Genomic DNA, 22617 nt, shown 5'->3' with positions numbered 1-22617 from the left:
ACTACAGTTTTAAAAGTTAAAGTGTAACGTAATAATCATTGCACTAGTTGTAAAACTATAGTATGATTATTCCTACACTAGCCAGAAAAAAGAATCCCCAAGCATACAATAAAAATAAAATAAACTAACAAAAAACAACGTATTACAAAGGATAAGTTTTGTAATTGAAACACCACCAATTCACCCAAACCAAGCTAGCCTGTTTGCTTCTAGATTTCACCCAATTGAATGTGTCTTTTTGTCACCAATCAACTTCGTCAATGAGCATTGCCTGCTCTTGTAGATCTTCACGTTTAGAGCTTTCTAAATTAACCAAAATGAGGCCGTAAGTATAGCCCTGATCAACAGCTCCGAATTCTTTAATACCTTTACCATCATTTGGAAGTTTCACTCAGGAAAGAATCGTCCAAGGAATGGTGCGAGTGTAACTACAATAATTCATCAAAAGATGATCTGAGGGGGGGTGTTTGAGATTGCTTATTTTTATCAACTTATAACTTATTAGCTTTCTAAAAAACTAAACGTTTTTTGGAATTGCTTTTGTTGTGAAATGATAAGTTAATAGGTCACAATGTTATGACTTATTAACTATTTGAAAATATTATAAGAAACAGCTCAACTTTTCTGAAAAAACACTACATATGGCCACAATTCACGTCATCCATATTATTACGCTAGTTGTAATTTTGGAGTGCAAACGAGCTGAGCTACTCACGAACCACTCGAGATCGGCTTGTGAAAGGCTCAATTAAGCCCGATCTTGAGTGGCTCGTGAGTAGCTCAACTCGTTTAATAAACGATCCCGAACTTTACTTATCAAGCTCGAGTCGGCTAGCAAGCCTGTCACTTATATAACTTTTATAATTTATATAGATGTATATAATAACTAGAGTTTAGATCAAATACAAATGAAATTAACGTGTTAAACGTGAGAATCATGTAGAGTAATTATATATATACAAGTAGAGTATTTATGTAATTATATCATAGAGTAATTACATAATTACTCTATGATCTAACTACATAATTACTCTACTTGAATATCACTTTTAGTACGTTAATTTCATTTGTACGTTATCACTTTTAGTACGTTTATTTCATTTAGTAACTCATCGACGCCGAAGAACGATAACTTTGTTTACAGTAGGATCGTTTTTGCCATTCAAAATGGGTGGCGGCGCAGCTTGTTGCCCGCTTACCTGCCTCTTTATTGTAATTGGATTCTTTTATTTTTAACATAAATTTCATAAAGATTAATATATTGAAAAAATATATAAAAATACTTAGAAATTTAATTAATAAATAGTAAACGAGCCGATCCTAAACCAAACTCAAACTTGAAAAACTACTGACAGGTCGAGCTCGAGCTTGAGCTCAAGCTCCGTGTGAGTTAAACGATCTCGGCTCCTTAAAAAAAGCAATAAATATACCCAAAACAACAACAATAACATCAATCGTTTTGTTTCTGAATTCCAAACCTTCCAAACCCCAACAATGGAACCCTACTCATTCTCCACGTCAGCAGCCATGGCTCAACAAACATGGGAGCTCGAGAACAACATCGTGACAATGGAAACCCCTCAATCCTCCGAATCCGACAAGATCTTCTACTACGACGAAGCCGCACAAGCCAAGTTCCAGCAAGACAAGCCATGGGTCTCGGACCCACACTTCTTCAAACGGGTCAAGATCTCAGCTTTAGCTTTACTCAAGATGGTGGTTCACGCTCGCTCTGGCGGCACCATTGAAGTCATGGGTTTGATGCAAGGTAAGACTGACGGTGATGCGATTATTGTTATGGACGCTTTTGCCCTTCCGGTTGAAGGTACTGAGACTAGGGTTAATGCTCAGGCGGATGCGTATGAGTATATGGTTGAGTATTCGCAGACGAATAAACAGGTGGGTTTTGGTTATTGTGGTGTGTTTGTTGGTGGGTTGGTGTTTAATTTGGTTGTTATGAACCCTAACCCTAAACGCCCAAATTTGGGGTTATTCTGTGGTTTGTGAAATTGAGTTTTGAATTTAGAAATTGAAGGCGTTTGATAGTGGCTTTGATCTTCAATTGTTATGATTATGTGATTGTTATTATGGATTTTGGTATTTAGAAACCCGGACACTAATTACCAGTTTTTTGTGAAGAGTGCATAGTTTGTAAATGTGAGTAGCTAATTGTTAACCGAACCGGGGTGGAACTGCTTTACTATGCGGTCGATACTGTCGGAGATATAGGTGCATAAACCGGTTTAAAACTCAAAAGTGGTTTGGGTTGTAACCGGTTTGGTCAATAAAAGTCAAAACCGGTATATGATTGGTTTCGGTTCGGGTTGAAACTGGTTTCTTGACCGAGTTACGGTCGGTTTCGGTTCGAGTTTTGACCGGTTTGTGGCCGGTTTTGGTTCGGTTAACAGGTTTGGAAACGATTTTTGTGGAGAAAATTACAAAGCGGTTCTGAACCTACGGTTTCAATTGGTTCCTTACCGGTTCTACATAATCGGTTTCAAATTGATTCGATTTTGGGTCGGTTCGGTTAACCAGTCTATTTGCTCACCTCTAATTGGTGATATATCGGTTATCGGTCTCCATGTGAAATATCGATCAAAATATCGGTCCCGATAATATCGGCGATATTGGACCAATATTTAACTGATATATCACTCACTGATATTCCCGATATCATTGTTTTAAGTCTTAATTGTCAATTTTTGGTGTTTAACCTGTTATAAGTCTTAATTAGTTCCTACTTGCTACAATTGTTAGTGTTTTGCAACTTGTGAAAGGTTAATTTGTTAATAGTAGGAGAGTATACTGAATTGTTAGTGTTAAATTGCTATATATATATAAGTTTTTTATGATATTAAAATTAACGATATTCCGCTGTGATAATTGATATCTCAAATGTTGGTCCTTGACTGAAATCCGGTATATTTCCGCATTGACTGCATAGCTGCATTATAATTCTCTCCATTAAAACCGGTTCCAAATCAGTCAAGAAACTGATCATAAACCGGGTTCAAATCAAACTGATTTCAACCTGAGTCGGTTTTACTTTGGAACCTGTTTGTAGACTTATTGAGTTATTGTTTGGAAGACAGCAATGCAACTCACTAGATCTTGTTTTAATTGCTTTGATCTTTCTTTTTTATTATTACTATATTATTATTGTTGTTTTTATTATTATTATTCTGTGGCCGTTTTCGATTTCAGCGTTCTTAAACCCTAACCATAAACTTCTTATTATTAATACTTGTACATGTGCATTGCTAGTTCAATTACACAATGCTAAAGACTTCAATATTTATGTACATTTGATCTGATTAAAATATTATTATGTAGGCAGGAAGATTAGAAAACGTTGTTGGATGGTACCATTCTCATCCTGGTTACGGATGCTGGTTATCTGGAATTGACGTGTCTACACAAATGCTGAACCAGCAGTATCAGGAACCGTTCTTGGCTGTTGTTATTGACCCGACAAGAACTGTTTCTGCTGGAAAAGTTGAGATCGGTGCGTTCAGGACGTACCCGGAAGGATACAAGCCATCAGATGAGCCCGTTTCAGAATACCAAACAATCCCACTTAACAAGATAGAAGACTTTGGCGTCCACTGCAAACAGTACTACTCACTGGATGTCACTTATTTCAAGTCGTCTCTCGATTGTCACTTGTTGGATCTTTTATGGAATAAGTATTGGGTTAATACTCTTTCATCTTCGCCTTTGCTCGGGAACGGTGACTATGTTGCAGGACAAATATCCGATCTAGGTGCGTTTTATTATCATGTTTTGTTTCAACTTTTGAAATATGTTTTCTTTATGATATTGGTTTTTCACTTTTTGTTACGCAGCTGAAAAACTAGAACAGGCTGAAGGACAGTTGTCACATTCACGGTTCGGGCCGCTCATAGCACCTACTCAAAGAAAGAAAGAGGTTAGTGTTTAACCTCTATATTTGTTAAGAGTCTTGTTTCTTATATAAATGTTATCGATTTAATGGTTACAGGAAGAATCACAACTGGCGAAAATTACACGTGATAGTGCTAAGATTACTGTCGAGCAGGTTCATGGTTTGATGTCACAGGTGGGTTTAACTGTTCAAGTTATTAAACTTGTTAAACTCTGTTTTCGGGATGTTATTGTTTTTAATACGTGGTGATTATGTGTGTTAGGTTATCAAGGACATACTCTTTAACTCGGTTCGTCCATCACATAAATCTCAGCCGGAGTCATCGGGCCCTGAGCCTATGGTTCAGTCTTGAAGAGACCCTGCTACAGGCGGTGGTTCAATCGTGGAGATGGTCGCTTACTTAGTATTATGATTTCTCATGTTTAAAAACCTAATACTCTTTTGACCGAGACAGTTTTGTTGCTTGCTTGTTCATACTGATAATGAGGGTCTTTGTTCAATCTTGTTTTTATTTGGGTAATCGATTTGGTGTTTTGTTCCAACCTAGTGCTGCAAACGAGCCAACACGAGCTCGGTATAGCAGTTATGATTAAGATAAAATGGCAAAACTAGTCTTTTATGTTTGGACGTTTTTTCAACAAACATCCTTTAGCAAACTTAATAACAAAAAACGTCCTTTATATTTAAAAACTCTATCACGTTTTGTCCTTTAACCCTATCACGGTTAAAATTTTCCGTTAAACCTGGTCATGTGCAAGGTACATGAGGGTATTTTTGTAACTTGACATGTTTATTTATAAATTAGAAAAAAAAAACCTCAGTTCTATCACCACCTTCTTATCTCTCCCTCCAAAATCCAAAACCATCACTTCCAACACATGTTGCCGACCACCTGCCACATGTCGTCACCATCACAATCCCCTTCATATTTCTCCAAGCTCAAATTCACCCACGACCTGCCGCCATCATCACCGCCCCGACAGAACGACACCTTGGAGAAAACAAATCCCGCCACCTTCGTCTTCGTTAAACAGTACACCCACCAACCACGTCGTTGATATATGGATCTCGCCGTTGCCCACTCCGCCGCCGGTACACATCACCAACCCCTCCGTCAACCGCTGAAAAACTTCCACGGCTTTTCTTCGACTAGCTCAACAACACCAACATAACAGACGCTAAAACCCCCAATTTTCCACAACCAATTTCCGAATTAGGGTTTCTAAACTTCAATGGTTCTACAACCCCATTCGTTAACGACGGTCACATTACTTGCCATTACACTCCTCTACACGTCTAGGGTTCAATTGAAAGCTGATTAAACTGGGCCGCTGCCGCCGTACACGGTTGAAGCTTGAAAGCTGAGTAAAGAAGGGTTAGAAGCTTGTAACTTGAAAATGACGTTAATAAATAGAGTAAATAAGAGAGAGGGAGTATACGGTGGCAGTGGTCAGAAAATATGGTGGCTGGAGATGGTGTAAAGAGGGAGAGAGAGAGAGATGATGAGTTGCAGGTTGCAAAAATAGAGAATTTTTTTTTAGCTCAAAAGTTTAATTTGTTAATTTAAATAGTCCCTTAAGGAGTGAAAGACGAATTTACCCTCATGTGCTTTGCACATGACTAGTTTTAACGAGAAAACTTAGCTGAGTTAAGGCCAAAGGATAAAACGTGATAAAGTTTTTAATCATAAAGGATGATTTCTGACATTCTTTTCGCTAAAGGACGTCCACTGAAAAACCATGTAAACATAAAAGACGAGTTTTACCATTTTGTCTATGATTAATAAGCGTGTTTTCGTTTAGAGAAAGACAAATTCGAATTAATGGTAAGTTTATGATTAAACTTTTAAGGACGCTCTAGCTCTAACTAATTTAATTTAAAAGGCCGTATGTTTTAAAATATATATATATATATATATAATAAATAATAAATGTAATATAAAAGCTTGTGTTTTCATTAAAAACCATTATTTTTTATATTAAACCTATTTTTTTTCATAAAAGAATCTGCAAGCAGAAGTCCAATAGAGAAGAGAGAAGAATAAAGGATCAGAAAAAGGAGATATAATCAACTTATGCATTAAGTGCCAAATAATAAAAACCAGCATACATAAAACATCAATACCATAAGCTAAAAGGTATATTACAGACTGATTAAAAAACAAGAAAGCATAAAGCATAGAGCTTGGCAAAACACAAAGACGCATTAAGGTTCTATAATCTAATATAGTTAGGATAGTTCGGATACAGACAATTCAAATACAGATAGTTTTGAACACCCCTAGCTCTAAGGTAAGGGTTTTGTTCATTTAATGATTGTCCACGAATTATATGACTGGTCATTTTAAAAACTTGTGCGGTATGAAAAATATAATGAAAACACACAAAAAGATAATAGTAAAAACGCAAGAAAAGAAAAACTAATTAGCAAAATGTAAAAGATATTATTTATTATAAAAATAAAGGCAAAGATAAAGAGTCATTAATAATAAAACATATATATTCTATCATGTAAGATATCATATAAAGGTATCATATATATTAATAATAAAATTATATGCGTTTAAACATCATGATTTAAATGGTTATGTGTGTTTGAAAATAAGGGTAAAGTTAAAATACAAAGGACAATAAAAATGAGAAGGGTGAGAAGGAATCTAATCCATTGATCTTAGATTTGAATAACTGAGATTAAGTTAATAAATAAAAATTGATGAAATGGGCATGAAGGTAATAACCCACCTTTGTTGACTTTCTCTCTCTACATGCAAGCCACATGTCAATTCCCCATCATTTTAAAATTTCCATAACTTTTTCATACGACATTATTTTAAAAAAAATATTCACCATAATAATAAGCGTTTTTTTTATCTTTAATATGAGTATCATATTGTTATATAAAAATAAAAAAAATTAATGGGTTTTTTAATTGTGTTTTTTGTTGTTCATTGTGTCATTGTGTAATATGTTGTTTCCATTGTGTTTTACGTTTCAAGTCATTGTGTTATATATATTCACCATTGTGTCTTACGTTTTAGGCCATTGTGTTATACGTATTCACCATTGTGTCTTACGTTTTAGGTCATTGTGTAATATGTATTCACCATTGTGTTACATTTCAAGTTATTGTGTAACATGTGTTAATAATTGTGTTTTATGTATTAGATAATTTGTTGTTATTTTATCATTATTTTTACATATAATTATTACACAACGTTGTTATTAGTGTTTAAAAAACATAATGATGAGTTGAAAGACACAATAACGAAAAAACACAATGACGGAAAAAGGACACAATGATAAGCGAAAAGACACAACGGTGTGCGAAAAGACACAATGACGAAAAAAGACACAATGATAAGCGAAAAGACACACAGACACAATGGTGTGCGAAAAGACACAATGACGAAAAAATACACAATGATAAGAGAAAAGACACAATAGTGTGCGAAAAGACACAATGATAAGCGAAAAGACACAATGACGAAAAAAACACAATGATAAGCGAAAAGACACAATAGTGTACGAAAAGACACAATGGTGTGCGAAAAGACACAATGACGAAAAAAAACAAAATGATAAGCAAAAAGACACAATGGTGTGCAAAAAAACACATTGACGAAAAAAGACACAATGATAAGCGAAAAGACACAATGGTGTGCGAAAAGACACATTGACGTAATTTTTGTTTTAAATTTTATATAACAAAATCATACTCATATTAAAGATAAAAAACGATTGTTATTATGATGAATTTATTTTTATAAAAAAATATCATAAGAAAAAGTTATAGACGTTCTAAAATGATGGGGGTATTAACATGTGACATGCATGTGGAGAGAGAAAATATGTACAATTACCTCTATACCCTTTTCTTTTTGGTCCACACTTGACACGTGTCAATTTTTTATGCCTTCTCACACTTCTCATTTTGTTACCCTTTGTAGAATAACTTCAATCAATCAATCAATCAATCATACCCAGTAAAGTCCCACCGACAAAAAGCTATAAGTAGGGTCTGGGGAGGGTGGGATGTAGGCACACCGTACCTCTATCCAAAGGAATAAAGAGATGGCTTCCAGAGAGACCCTCGGCTCTAAGTACATGTGTATGAAGCAAAATAAAGGAAACCAAAGTTTAACAGTTATATAAAAACTACTACTAATAATAATAATATTAATAATAAGATCACAGTTTAACAACTATATAAAAACTAATAATAATTATAAAAATAATAATATATGTAAGAGAAATACCATTATGGTATGTGACCTAAATAAGTTAAGTCTAAGCCCTAAGGTATTCAATTCTCCCTAAAAATCCATAACTTTAATTCTACTTCTTCACGAATTCCTATCCTCAACCATGTCCTCGGAGAGGTTTAGGTCTATCAAATCATGCATAATCCTCTCATCCCAAGTCAATTTCGGTCGTCCTCTACCCCTCCTCCCCTCTATAGTAATGTTTTCTACGGATCTAACAGGATTCGTCGTCTGTCTTCTCTTCACATGTCCAAACCATCTCAATCTCCACTCTCTTATCTTGTCTGCTATGTTCGCCACCCCTAATCTCTCGCGAAACACAGCGTTTCTTATTCGGTTTAGCCTTTGTAGAATAACTTGACCCTTGAAAATAAATCAATAGATAGACAAAACAGATAATCGGTTTAGATAGTTTCACGCTTTCAAACAAAAACAACCAATGTAACATAAGGCATTTTTATTCCTTTTGTGACACAAAGTACTATTGATAGTGATATATCATTTTCTTTTATGTTTACTTTAATGTAACATGATATATCACTATCATATTTTTTGAAAACTTAATTATTTAATTATTAAATGTTATTAAAAGCAAATAATATTATAGTTAAAATTAATTAGTATGAAATAAAAAAAAAAATATGTAGAAAGGACATGTGACCATATAAAGATTTGCAAACTAGTTTGTTGAAACAAACTTAGCTCCAATCTTTTTTTTAATTGTGTAACAAACCATAAATGTGTTGCCACTTTCATGTCAGCAAAGAAAAAAACTAAAGAGTTCATTTTCATCGGTAAGAAAAAAAAACAAAAGAGTTGTAAAGGATGGTCAAAATCAATGTCTTGATCTATCCACTTTCCGTGTGTACATTACTAGACATACTCGATTTGATGAAACCGTATTTCCTTTGAAGGCTCTTAAACTTAGCAACCCACCACCAATATTCAAACAACCACATTTTGTGAATTTGACTCTTCTAAGGGATGTTTGGGATTCCTTATTTTACATCCTTATAACTTTTCATTAAGTTAATAAGTTACATAAGTGTAACTTATGAAACTTTTTCTCTCACAATATAAGCAATACCAAACGCCTTATTACTTTTCAAAAAGTTCATAAGTTATAAGTTGGTGAAAATAAGCAATCCCAAACACCCCCTAACTCTCCATTCGTTAACACTCCAGCCCAACCTCATATATACCCACGACCGAATCCTTAACAATAACTCAATACCCACAACATTCTTCTGCACCCCACCTTGTATGGATTCCATCTCCATGCATCGACTTCAACGTACTGCTCAAGATAGTCCACATCCCCTAGCTTCCACCTAGGGGTGTTCTTCGGGTTCGTTTTTTAGGTTTTGGGTTTTTCGGGCCGAGTTATTCGGGTTTCACAGTTTTAAATCTTAACCTGAAACCTAACCCAAATCTTTCATGGATTTTTCGGGTTTAGGTAATTCAGGTTCGAGTTTTTTCGGATTGGGTTAATCGGTTTCGAGTATCCTAGAAAACAAAACAAAAAACAAAAAAAATAAAAAAACTTCAATGCTAAAATTAAAACAACATATTCTTCTTTACCCGTAACGCAAATAATCAAATAATAAAGCAACATAATTTGATAAAACAATCCAAAAGAAAAATAAAACTAAGTAACTAACTCGAACCATAATATTCTTCAATTGGACGTGATTTGGTTGTTCGATTACGATTGCTATTAGTAATAAACGGAAAATATGAACTAACAATAAACAATCGATCCATAATAGTTGTAATGACAACAATCAATTAGGGTCAACAGCTGATAACTTTATTGCCTAAGCCAAAGCCTATTATGTCTAAAAATATATTTAATTTCAAAGCAAAAATTTTATTCGGGTCGACCCAAAACTTATAAATCAAACCCGAAAACCAACCCGAATTACTTCGGTTCGGGTTCGGGTTATTCTTTTCTCACGTTCGGGTTAGTTCGGGTTTGGGTACAGGTTTTTTCGGGTTGGGTTTCGGGTAAAAGTGACAACCCTACTTCCACCCAGGGCCAGCCGGCCTCAATGATTTAAATACTTCGGTCGGGCAAAAATAAAAAAAGGCTCGCATAGGTTAAACGAATTACGGATAAAAAAGTTTTAGACCAATATAATGCGTATAGCTTAAACGGATTAGACAATAGACAAATAATCATTAATCGGTTATGTAAAACATGATCGCCAATGATTAAAAAAACAAACCTTTTTTTTAGCCTTTTTGAGTTTCGGTTTCATTGGTATTTAAAAGATAAAATACTCCGTGTAACTCATCTATTGTTTAAGGTTTTTCTTAAAAAAATATTCTTTTAGAGAAATATTTCCAAAGAAATAAACATGCTTCTTAATTAGAAATAGAGTAAGTCGAATAAATTTATAGCCAGCATAAAGTTAAAATTTTTTTGACATAGATGATATAATAATCTGATAAAATAAAAGATTAAAACTATTAGTCATATTAAATCATTTAGTATTAAATAAAAACTATAAATAAATTACCCCTTCAATTAAGTTAGATAAAAAGAAAAAAAGAAGAAAAAAATGTATGTGTATAAAGTGATTGTTGAGTTTTGGTGTCAGAAAAGAAAACAAGAAAACAGAGAACATCCACTTGGCGGAAAACAACATCTTCTTCTTTGCCGTGCCTCTACAATTCATCTTTGCCGGAAAACTTCAACAACTTCCTAAAAAAACGGGGAGATATGCATAAAAAACTTCTGGCCCCAAAAAATTATGTGTCTCGGCCGGTTGTCTGGCTTGCACGGCCCTAAGGTCGACCCTGCTTCCACGGTACCCTTCCTATCCATCATGCTTTTTTTTCCCACTACTTACCCGAATGCGTTAATGCTTGTATGTTAACTAAAGTTAATCACTTTTCTGATTTTATAGATTTAAGCAAATTCTTTAACTACAAGCAACATGCAATACCAGCGTACACAAACTTAATTAGTAGCCCCACCAAACAATTGACACATACAATTTTCAATTGATTAGTCAAATAACACTGTTTGTGTTCGTGAACTGTTTCCACATACTTAAAATCATATTTAGTCAAATACTTTAAAACACAGATATTAATCCTCATATCAGTGGTTGATACTATCCTCATATCAGTGGTTGATACTTTTCATTGATTTAAGGAGAAACATATAATCATAAAACAATATAGAAAGTTAACATTTTGACATTTGCCTATGTAAGATGATGTAAAATGGCATGTCATGTGTCGGTAGGTACCAAAGGGTGTAAAAATGTGTTTTATAAATCCTCAAATAAATAATTAAGTGTAATGACATTAAACGTAATTAATGTAATTAATTAACGTAACAAATCAAATATAAATAATCATATATATATTAGCCGTAAAACAAACACAATAATAACATTTAAAAGAAAGACATATATCTAACTATACTATTAAAGCAATAAGCTTTAAGTCTATTTCTCTCATTTCTATTGGTTGGTGATCATACTTTCCATGTATATTAATGGCTTCTCTATTTTTCATCTTAATAAAATAAATCAATAATATATTTAAATAAGATTCATCAATGCTATTAAAGTATTTTCTTTCATCTTTTATTTAATGTTTAATTTTGAATATTTTATAATTATGTTTGAACTTAATAATTCTAACTATAATTATGTTTTATAACTAATTTATTTTATTACTTCGTATTTTTGGTTGATTTCATTCACAACCTTTTTTCTTCACATCAGTTTTAATGTTTTTTTTATAATAGATAATATATAATATATAATTTAGATAATTACTTGATATTTCATCAATAGAAGAGATTATGGATTTAATATAGAGATTGGTGATTTTACCTATTGACTGATTTAAATAATTGGTGATTTTAAATATTCTAATTGATTGTATATTGGATTTGATAATTAGTGTTCAATTGTATTCAAATTATTTTAAATTTAATAAATAAAAACAAAATTAGTAATTTTAATTTTCACACCTTATATGAATTACATTACATAATATATGGTGTTATAATTGATGTTTAAATATAGTCAACATTTATATTAAATAATATTACATTTATACTAATCTAATTTTGTAACATTGCATTTTAGTATATTCAATATTTGAAAATCCATTAATTACGATTTCCCTTCTATTCGTTCTTACTATAAGTTTTTTGAAAATTTTTGAAATTTCCTAAATTTTTGTTTCTAATCAATTACCTGTATACCTTCCTTCTATAATTCAGTCTCCCATAATTCGTCTCAATTGATTTGATATTTGATTAATCATCCTTAAGATTTACTATAAATACAAATGTTGACCTATTGACTGATTTAAATAATTGGTGATTTTTAAATATTCTAATTGATTATATTGGATTTGATAATTAGTATTCAATTGTATTCAAATTCTGTTAATGTTAATAAATAAAAATTAAATTAGTAACTTTTATTTTCACACCTTATATGAATTACATTACATGTTTTATGGTGTTATAATTGATGTTTAAATATAGTCAACATTTAGATTAAATAATATTACATTTATACTAATCTAATTTTGTAACATTGCATTTTAGTAAGTTTCAATCATATGATTTAGTATTTAAATATATCCTAATTTATTATAATTTTATATATTATATATACGGTATTTTTATGCATTAGATATTTAGATATACGGTAATATAATTGATGATTTATTATATTAATGTAAATACATAAATTACTAACTTATATTTTTACATTAATAAGTTACATTCCTTATGATTAAATATAGTCTAGATTTAAAGATATTAATTTAATTCATTTATATGTATAATATTATAATTTAATTTGACCACATTACATTTGAGTAATTCAAATTTTGGAAAATCAATTATTCCTCATTCCCTAATTTTCGTCCATAATTTAAGTTTATTGAAATTCCCTAATCTTTTGTTTTAAATTAAATCCCTATATACATTCCTTATATATTTCATTCTCCCAAAATTCAATCCGTATAAATACTTTACTTTCACACCACAATTCTTACACTATCCCACCATCTTAGTAAAAATGATTGTCTTTGTTTCTAAGGTTTCTATTTTGTCTTGTGTTTATATCATCCATTTTGTTATTTAGTATTTGGCTTAAAACTGTTATTTTTAATACATTAATTTTTTGTTTATATTTTTACCACTAGGAACATGGAGCCAACAAACATCACCATGTTGAACCAATTGGATGTTCTTAACAATGAGTGTATCCTGAAGGTGCGTATTTTGAAACTTTGGCGTCTGAAGGATAATTCAAAGCCCGGGGAGGATTGGTCGATCGAAATGATTGTGCAAGACGAAATAGTATTCTTACACATTCATTAATTTTTATATATTATTCATAAAATTTTTTACTAATGTTAATATTAATGTTTCAGGGTAATAGAATTCAAGCTTATGTACGGAAGTATTGTATTCCCAAGCATGATGTTTTATATCAATTACAATTATTTTTGTTTTATGTTTTTGTTTGTATTTATATTAATAATTATATGATTTTTTCTTATAATCTCTTTAGGTTATATATCAAAATCGAAGATTCAATGGAGATCTTCACTATTTCGTTTTTCCGGTAACGCGATTCAAATTTTCCGGTTGTAAATTCTAACATCAATTTTACATTTTTTCACATGATTCAAATCTACCATAATTTGTAATTTATTAATTATGTGATATTAATATTTAATTTTATCATTTTAGGTTATTGTCCCCAACTTGATATAACTAATTAATTTCATGGATTGAGGATTGTTTGATAAGATGTCTTTTATTTTTGTTTAATATTAATGTATATTTCTGTTAGTATTTATTTATTTTTCACAATTTATGTAATTTAATTGATTATTATATAATCCGGAAATGAAATTTAGTTGATTATTCTATATATAAGACATTAAATTATCTATAGTAAGATAATCAATCTTATATTGTTGTGGTCAACGTCCAATTAATTTACCAATGTCAACGCAATTTAAAACGTTATTAAACTTTCTAATATTATCTTACATTACATTTTTATATTTATACACATTTCATATGGCATTTTTGAAACCGATTTCCCCATTCAAATGTCATATATATATACATATATATATATATATATCAAATTCAATTCTCATCATTTATATGAAATTTACAAAAATATGTTATAGAGTTTGAATTTCACCATTTGTTAAAAAATATCTTTGTCAAATCCAATTTAATATATTTTCATGATTTTCATTATTGGTCAAATTTTATTTAATATATTTTCATGATTTTAATTGCGTAAATACAATAATAAAGTTTCCATGATTTTCATTTATTTCCATATTTCCATGATTTTTATTATTGGTCAAATTCTACTTAAAAGTTTCTTGTATTAAGTGAAGTTCCTATGGTGTTTTAAAATTTTATATTATCTACATACTATTTCCTATTAATATTAAATGTATTTTATTAATATAACCGTCTATTAAGCATAACAAATTTATACCATATTAAATACGCAATTTAAAAATTTAAAAGATGTTTATAGTTTTCAATCTCATCATACTTTACATTTACCTTTTATTTATTTTATTTAGTTAGTCAACTTAAAAAAAATGAAAAGTTTTTTTTAATTTTAAATTCTAAATTTTTTTTTGATACAGTTGATTATGGAAATTAATTCAGATTCTTTAATAAGTTACGAAATTTGACCATCAATTTAGTCTTAAGTATAACAAATTTAGATCATATTAAATACGGAAATTGATAAATTTAAATATTTTTGTATAGTTTCTAATCCCAACTATCAATATTAATGTCTTCAATCTCAACAAACTTTTAATCTTATATATTTGACAAATTATTAATTAGACATAAATGTCAAAATTAATGTATAAAATTGAAAAAAATAAATTTATAATGAAATTGATTGTTAAAGAATGTACTAATCATCATTAGTTCTAGGCAGTTCGCTAGAACTAATCATCATTGATCCTAATATATATATATATATATATTAACATGAACAGATTAATTGTTAAAGAATGTACTAATCATCATTACTAATCATCATTATTTATTTTTAATTTAATATTAGCAAACATTATTTCAAATTTCGTCAACATTTCAACCAAAACAATCAAACTTTGGTCACCATTTAATTAAATGTATACAAGTATATTTTGTGATGTTAAATTTTCCTTACCTATTATTATGAATTTAATGATTTATATCGTCACTAAATCTAAATCTAACTCTAATTTCATTTTGACATGCCTTGGAATATTGTAAGGTTAATTTATCCAACGATGTATATTGAAATAAAGTTTGTATTGTCTTCATTAGTGTTATTTTTATCATTCAAAAGTATGTACATATATATATATATATGTGTGTGTGTGTGTGTGTGTTTATCATAATTACATTTAGTTATGTTTATTTTGTGTCACCATTTTATAACCATAGTCCTCAAAGTTTAATGCTATTTTAATAATTTTATAAACTTTAAAACTTTAAAGTGTAACTCAAAGGTAAATTTTGTAAATCAATGGTCAAACATTTCATAATGTGTAGCATTAATAGGATTGAAACTTATTATTTTTAAAAGGATTTTTAGTTTTAAATTTTAAACTTTTAAATTTAACTGGTCAAACATTCCATAATGTCTAAATGTACCATGATTAAAAATTCATTATTACTAAAAATATATCCAATTTTAAATTTTAAAATTTACAATAACTTAAATATTTTTACAATCTGGTCAAACAATCCATAAAAGATATTTAAATTTCATCAACATTTCAACCAAAACAATCAAACTTTGGCCACCATTTAATTAAATGTATACAAGTATGTTTTGTGATGTTAAATTTCCCTTACCTATTGTTATGAATTTAATGATTTATATCGTCACTAAATCTAAATCTAACTCTAATTGCATTTTGACATGCCTTGGAATATTGTAAGGTTAATTTATCCAACGATGTTTATTGAAATAAAGTTTGTATTGTCTTCTTTAGTGCTATTTTCTATGACAATTCGATTTTGAAACATAACAATTTTTTTATGTTGTCTTCATTAGTGTTATTTTTATCATTCAAAAGTGTATATATATATATATATATGTTTTATTATCATAATTACATTTAGTTATGTTTATTTTGTGTCACCATTTTATAACCATAGTCCTCAAAGTTTTATGTCATTTTAATAATTTTATAAACTTTAAAACTTTAAATTATAACTCAAAGATAAATTTTGTAAATCAATGGTCAAACATTTCATAATGTGTAACATTACATTTCATAATTTTGTAAATCATAACGTTTGAAACTTATTATTTTTAAAAGGATTTTCAGTTTTAAATTTTAAACTTTTAAATTTAACTGGTCAAACATTCCATAATGTCTAAATGTACCATGATTAAAAATTCATTATTACTGAAAAGATATCCAATTTTAAATTTACAATACTTAAATATTTTTACAGTCTGGTCAAACAATCCATAATTAACCTATTAATGTAATTATGATATTAATTATTCTAATTATTATTAGAATTCAAAAACATACTAAATCATCTCATTTACATTATATAAATATTAAGGTTTAAAACCCTAACCATTATAATCTCTCTCTGTTTCGGATTACTATCTCCATCATCGCCAATTCCGGTAAGGAAGATTAATTATTTTCCGGTAAGGTTTAATTTGATACTCTAATAGTCGATTATCATATTATTCATTATTTCATTAACAATTCTTTTTCTTTTCCCTTTTTGTTTGTATTGATTTTAATAATTATATAATTTTCTTATAATCTCTTTAGGTTTCATATCAAAATAAAAAAATCAATGGAGATGTTGAACTATTACGGTTTTCCGGTAAGATATTATGGAAAATACTATAATACCAGATTGGTTATTAGCATCTTGAGTTTAAGTCATAACAAGTTCAAGTCAATATTAGAGTGTATACAAGTTATGGCTCTATGAATCGTTAAACAAGTCATATAAGCCAGCTGATGTTTCTAAATGTTTAGTTATATTAAAAAACCAATTTGTTCCTTTTTATATTAATCTTTGACAACAACGAAATGCTACAAATTAAAGTATAAACCTTGTATAAAAGGAAGTATTTACGAAGTTGTAAATATTAAATTTATGATACTTTGTTAAATAAATAGTTAGATTGTATAGACTTTTGTTCGTGTTTATTTTAAATTACACTTCAATAAGTTCTTCCTACATCTTGCCAAAGTAAAAAGTACTTAAACTATCAAAAAAACACGAGGCTCATAGTTGGATGTCAATCCTTACATGTTGAACAGATAAAATAATTTGCGAATTAATTATTGGATATAGGTGAATGGAATGTTGGGGATGGGGGTTCAAATGACGACAAATGAATGTACAAATTCCCGATGATCTTCTAGTTAACAATTCATTATATCCAGTATATGATTTAATAGACTTTGTGTATCCTTCGAATTTAGACAAGTTCAATGAACTTACTTTCAAGAACGGACGATATTGTCGGTTAAAATTATTTGTGTTTATTAGACGAATAATATAATATTCAAATATATAATCAAATTTCTTTACGTGACGAATTTCCTATTTTTCACCTGTGTACCACACGGGTTAGTAACCTAGTTACCTTAATATGGATGCTCGACTGTTCAAAAGCTAAAGAACCAAAGTGATGAACGAGCCCTAGAGCGATAATAATCTGTTCATACGTATGTTTATGTTACTAATTAAGAATTGTAAAAGGTCGACCGGAATCTAAAATTTTGATAATATAGTAATGATAATAATTTTCATTTAAATATTGCAGATAGTTTGCACATAAAATCTGTAAATGTTCATTCCGGTCCCTACAATTTTTCAAATGTCCATAGGTTTCAGAAATTCCCTAAATATCCATTAGAATTCTGTCGGACCATCCTTTTTATTTTGCCAGCCACCTATTTTTGTCACCCTATAACATCATGCCATGTGCAACAAATTTGTTCGGTTTGAATGTAATTGTTAAAATTTTAGAATTAGTCGAACCGAGTGGTTGAAAACCCGCTCCATGTTATGCAATTTGGTTTTTACCACCGCTAATTTGTTTTTAGTATGTGGCTTTTAGTTATATAATTCTTCTTTGCTTGTTAAAAAAAATTGTTTGGTCCGACCCTTTTTAAAAAATAATTAAGTGCAATCCAACTAAATTTGATTGCGATCCGACAAAATATTTATGGGTTCCGAGTAAATTATTGCAAGGACCGACGGAATCTGTACTTATTTGTGAGGACCAACAGAATATGTAGTTATGTAATATTATTTCCTTTTAAATATGATATAAAAACACCTTATAAAATAACATAAACACCTTTTATATAATAAAATTTATATAAAATATGATGTTATATTATAATATTAAAAAAAACATAAACTTTGACCAATGCGTTTTAAATGTACGGATGTTCTAAGCATCGATAGTTTTTGGATACGTTTTTCGAACACAACTCGGCTATTCAATGGGTTGGTTAGGATTTCAAGTAATTAAGCAGACAATAAAGATGATATATAATTCAAAAGCAGTAGGCAATCATGCATGGTCATTCATTCAAGAACACACATGACCCGACCATTTACACACACCTACTAACTTACTTCTCTGATGGTCTGCTTTAGCATTCAACCCATCGGCAACCTCATGACGTTGAAACATAAACAACCAACTCATGTCGTCACGAGCAGCTTCTGCTTGTCGATGGGAAAACCCATCAGCAGCAACATGGTGATGATGAAGAACACCGCCAAATGCATCATCAAAGTTTCCAAGCCACTTCATGTGTGTTTTGGATAAAAATAAGCTAAGGATAATATATCCAAATCTGTAAAGTGAGGTATAGTGCTAACACGATAAGGGCGAATGTATAATCAAAATCTTGATGAACACAACAATTTGATCACGAGGGAAAAAACCCTTGATTATGATAATCTTACTTCGGTCAAAAACTAGCAAGGTAATCTTTGGTCGAATTGCTTTGGTCAAAGATTAACAATGTAATCCTTGGTCGGATGGTACGTGATTATTATAATCTCCGGCACAAAAAACCCTCGGACGGTGAAAACTATCACCGTCAAGTTTATTAATGGTCAAAAGATGATTACAAGTGTTGTGGAGTTGTTGATCAACGAATTACATATGTGTGAGTACAAAATATCTTAGCAGCTAGAATACATGTGTTTGTGTGTGTTCTAATGTTGATCACCACTCGATATATAAAGAAAAAAATACATATAACTAACTAACAACTATGTCCTATAATCACGCTAGTCTTCCACTCTCTTTCTTCGTGCGCTTTGACCACGTGCTAATAGCCGTTTAGTAACGAATTAAGTGGTGGACTAGGTCTAGGAGCCGTTGTGGTTACTTAAATATCAATCTCCACACGAATTCATCCATTAATAGCTCTGTTGGATAAGGATCCTGGATCCATACTTCAGCTAGAGAATACTTCATGAGGATAATTGATCCAAGCACGTCTTCAAGAATAACATATCTTGTCCTTAGTACTCAGTAATTGGTCCTGTCATTCTGCTACTTCTTCCACTGGCTTAGTCTTCAATCTCAACCATGTGTTGCAGGTGTCTTGTAGTGGAATATATAGCAGACTGGATCTTAGAGTTGTTATACTTGTCTAACACATCACCATACTAAACGCAATCATTAGTAAAAAATAATACCGAGAATCATTGATCCTTCATAACCTGTTACATATCCCAAGGATAATCTATCCATAAGATAGTTAAGGATTAAGGATCCTCAGCATAAAATTCATGCCCTAACAATGTGTGTCTTGTGTGACATTAGCATCTCCGACACCACTAGAGAACAAACAGGCATTAATTATTTCATACTTCTCTTTCCTTTCTTTTTTACTTTGATTAATCACTGATCATTCATGTGTGCTTGTGTTGTTAATTGTTTTTGTAAATTCGTTGTTTGAAGTCTCAAGAAGATCTTTCTTTCTGTACATCACTATTCTTCTACTTTTGATAATAATATATTTCCTTTTTTTCCGTACAAATCATCAAGGATCTCCGCACAAATTGATGAAGAATCATAACGAATTACCCTCCTCCATCTTCAGGGGTTGATTAATATATGGGTTGATGAATAATCATAACAATGGGTTGGTTAGGATTTCAACTAATTAAGTAGACAATGAAGATCATATATAATTCAAAAGCAGTAGGCAATCATGCAACAAATACCTAGTGGCTTGTTGGATTAGTAGATGGAAAACCAAGTGAGTAAAGATAGTCTTGGGAATGTCGGGAAGGTTTTGACTAAGATACTTTTCACCAAACTTGGATCAACATTTTATACCGTATTTAACATTATATTGCATCCATACAAACATACAAACAAAAAAGTAAACATAAACTCCACACATGGTTCTTGACAGGCAAGCAAATCAGTATCTTTATCATGACAGGCAAACAAAGAAGAGGCAAAAAGCCATCGAAATAAGAGTCAGAATACCTAACATAATTCCCCCAATCACAAATTTGCTTCGGTGAGGAGGATGAGGCCCGCCTAGGTAACAAAGATAATGTAACAAATACCCAGTGGTTTGTTGGATTAGTAGATGGAAAGCCAAGTGAGTAAAGATAGTCTTGGGAATGTCGGGAAGGTTTTGACTGAGATACTTTTCACCAAACTTGGATCAACATTTTTTACTTTAATCATACCCTTGTCCAAACATATATATGGTTGGATAAACACTTTTGATCAAACTCGTATGCCTAGCTTTCCTAATCATCAACACACAATATTTCAGCACAAATAGTGAAGGGTAGACATCATCTTGTATATCTTTGTTTAGGACCTCAACATAAAGCTCCAACAGTAAGCCGCAAGCTTGAAGAGCTAAAAAACAAAGAGACAAGTTAATTAAAGCATGTAGAGGATGCATGATTATCATCATCAAATCTGAAGAAGTAAAGGTTTTAAGAAAATAAACAAAAAACAAACAAGGTAAGATAAGATGTTAAATTAATTACCCCTTTGGGAATCTGTGTGATGATGAAGTTCCTCTAGAACTAATGAATCAAAGGAGAATAAACAACATTAATGATAATATTTAGATGATGATGATGATTAGAAACAAGAAAAAAAGAAAGAAAATGAAAGAAATTATCATGTGTTATAACTTAAAACTTCAAGTGATGAGATAGAAACAAGAGAAAGAAACTCCATCTTCTTCTTCTCTAGTTGATCATCATTAGCAACAGTGGTGGCTAGAATGTTGTGTTTGATGAAGTAAGTGGCGGCCACGAGAAGAAGTATAAGAAGAAGGAAGTTGCCATAAGCGGCAGCGGCTTGGTTTATGAACAACATGAGTGCATTAATCAACCCCTTGAAGATGTTATGATGATTAGCTAATTTCTTGTCACACCCCAGACCACGGCCTAGGCGTGTAACTCATATGTTGGTGTCACATTTGTAAATAAAATAGAGTTACTAAATCAAAGCAGAAGTCTTATATTTATGTGGATTTATATACTTAACAAAAGATTGGATGTTATAAAACACCCATTAATTGTTTTACAAAGTTTACTTGTTTAATTACAAACCACCATTTATGTTTTTAAAGTTTAACAAAACAATCCGAGCCATCGGATATCTTGAGCACTTCGAGCTTCCAAGCCCTATTCTTGATTACTTGCAAAATGTTTAGAATATACGCCAGCAACACATGCTGGTGAATATGCTGACACTAAAAATATTTTCTTTTACTTGATTACCCCTCGAGACATAACTTAGGTCCGGACCATCGTGGCTTGGGAATAATTAGGCTTTAAAACAAACACAATTATAAACTTAAGTCTCTACACAAAGCACCCCAGCAAACACCACAGCGTTCGACATTACTTAGGTACCATACGTATACACATGGTCAGTCTCACTCGGACGTAACTTAGGTCCGACCCATCGTGGAAGAGGTCATGACCACATATGTAAGGATCCGAACAAACGTACACGACAGCCTGAGGGCTAGCGCTTACTTTTGTCTATAACGTTTTAGAGACACGTAGTCCCATGTAATTCTTTTCATTTAATTCTTTTGACCCGATTAAACAAGTTTGTAAAGTTGGGGCGTATTCACCATTTTCTTTTTGATCAGCTTCAATACACTGTTCGAGGGTCTTTCCCTTTTCTTGCTATCTCGTAACTATAGTACGAGTATAATTTTTTGTTAGTCGGATATACAATCCGGCTTAAGACATTTAGTCTCTTTTTATAATCTTTACCTCGATTATATTTTTTCTTTACTTTAAAACCTTTAGTTAAAAAGTATTCTTTTTTTTCTTTTATAAGTTAAAAACTCTTTCTTTTGAACTTATTTTCTTTTCTTTTTCTTTTTATAAGATAAACCTTTA

At 30.9% G+C, this 22617-nt stretch overlaps 1 protein-coding gene across 1 annotated transcript; it reads left to right on the top strand.

The window, feature by feature from the left end:
• The first annotated feature begins 1464 nt into the window (after positions 1-1464).
• LOC143543217 (COP9 signalosome complex subunit 5a-like) lies at positions 1465-4439 on the top strand. The gene is made up of 5 exons (XM_077035589.1): positions 1465-1899; positions 3334-3763; positions 3846-3928; positions 4001-4078; positions 4167-4439. Exons 1-5 carry the CDS (start codon positions 1495-1497, stop codon positions 4254-4256), a joined length of 1086 nt encoding a protein of 361 aa, XP_076891704.1. The 5' UTR covers positions 1465-1494; the 3' UTR covers positions 4257-4439.
• The last annotated feature ends 18178 nt before the right edge of the window (positions 4440-22617 follow it).

The sequence above is a fragment of the Bidens hawaiensis genome, unplaced genomic scaffold (assembly GCF_021521415.1).
Source record: "Bidens hawaiensis isolate Kalapana, Puna unplaced genomic scaffold, B.hawaiensis_p1.1 tig00013078_1, whole genome shotgun sequence".
NCBI lineage: Eukaryota > Viridiplantae > Streptophyta > Magnoliopsida > Asterales > Asteraceae > Bidens > Bidens hawaiensis.
The sequence above is the reverse complement of the archived record's forward strand: the minus strand, read 5'-3'. Positions and strand labels throughout refer to the sequence as shown.

Bases quoted from the DNA above. Each gene is read 5' to 3' on its own strand.
- LOC143543217 (XM_077035589.1), top strand. From the start codon at position 1,495: ATGGAACCCTACTCATTCTCCACGTCAGCAGCCATGGCTCAACAAACA. The intron at 3,764-3,845 runs GTGCGTTTTATT...TTTGTTACGCAG, and splicing joins AGGACAAATATCCGATCTAG to CTGAAAAACTAGAACAGGCT. The intron at 4,079-4,166 runs GTGGGTTTAACT...TATGTGTGTTAG, and splicing joins TTCATGGTTTGATGTCACAG to GTTATCAAGGACATACTCTT.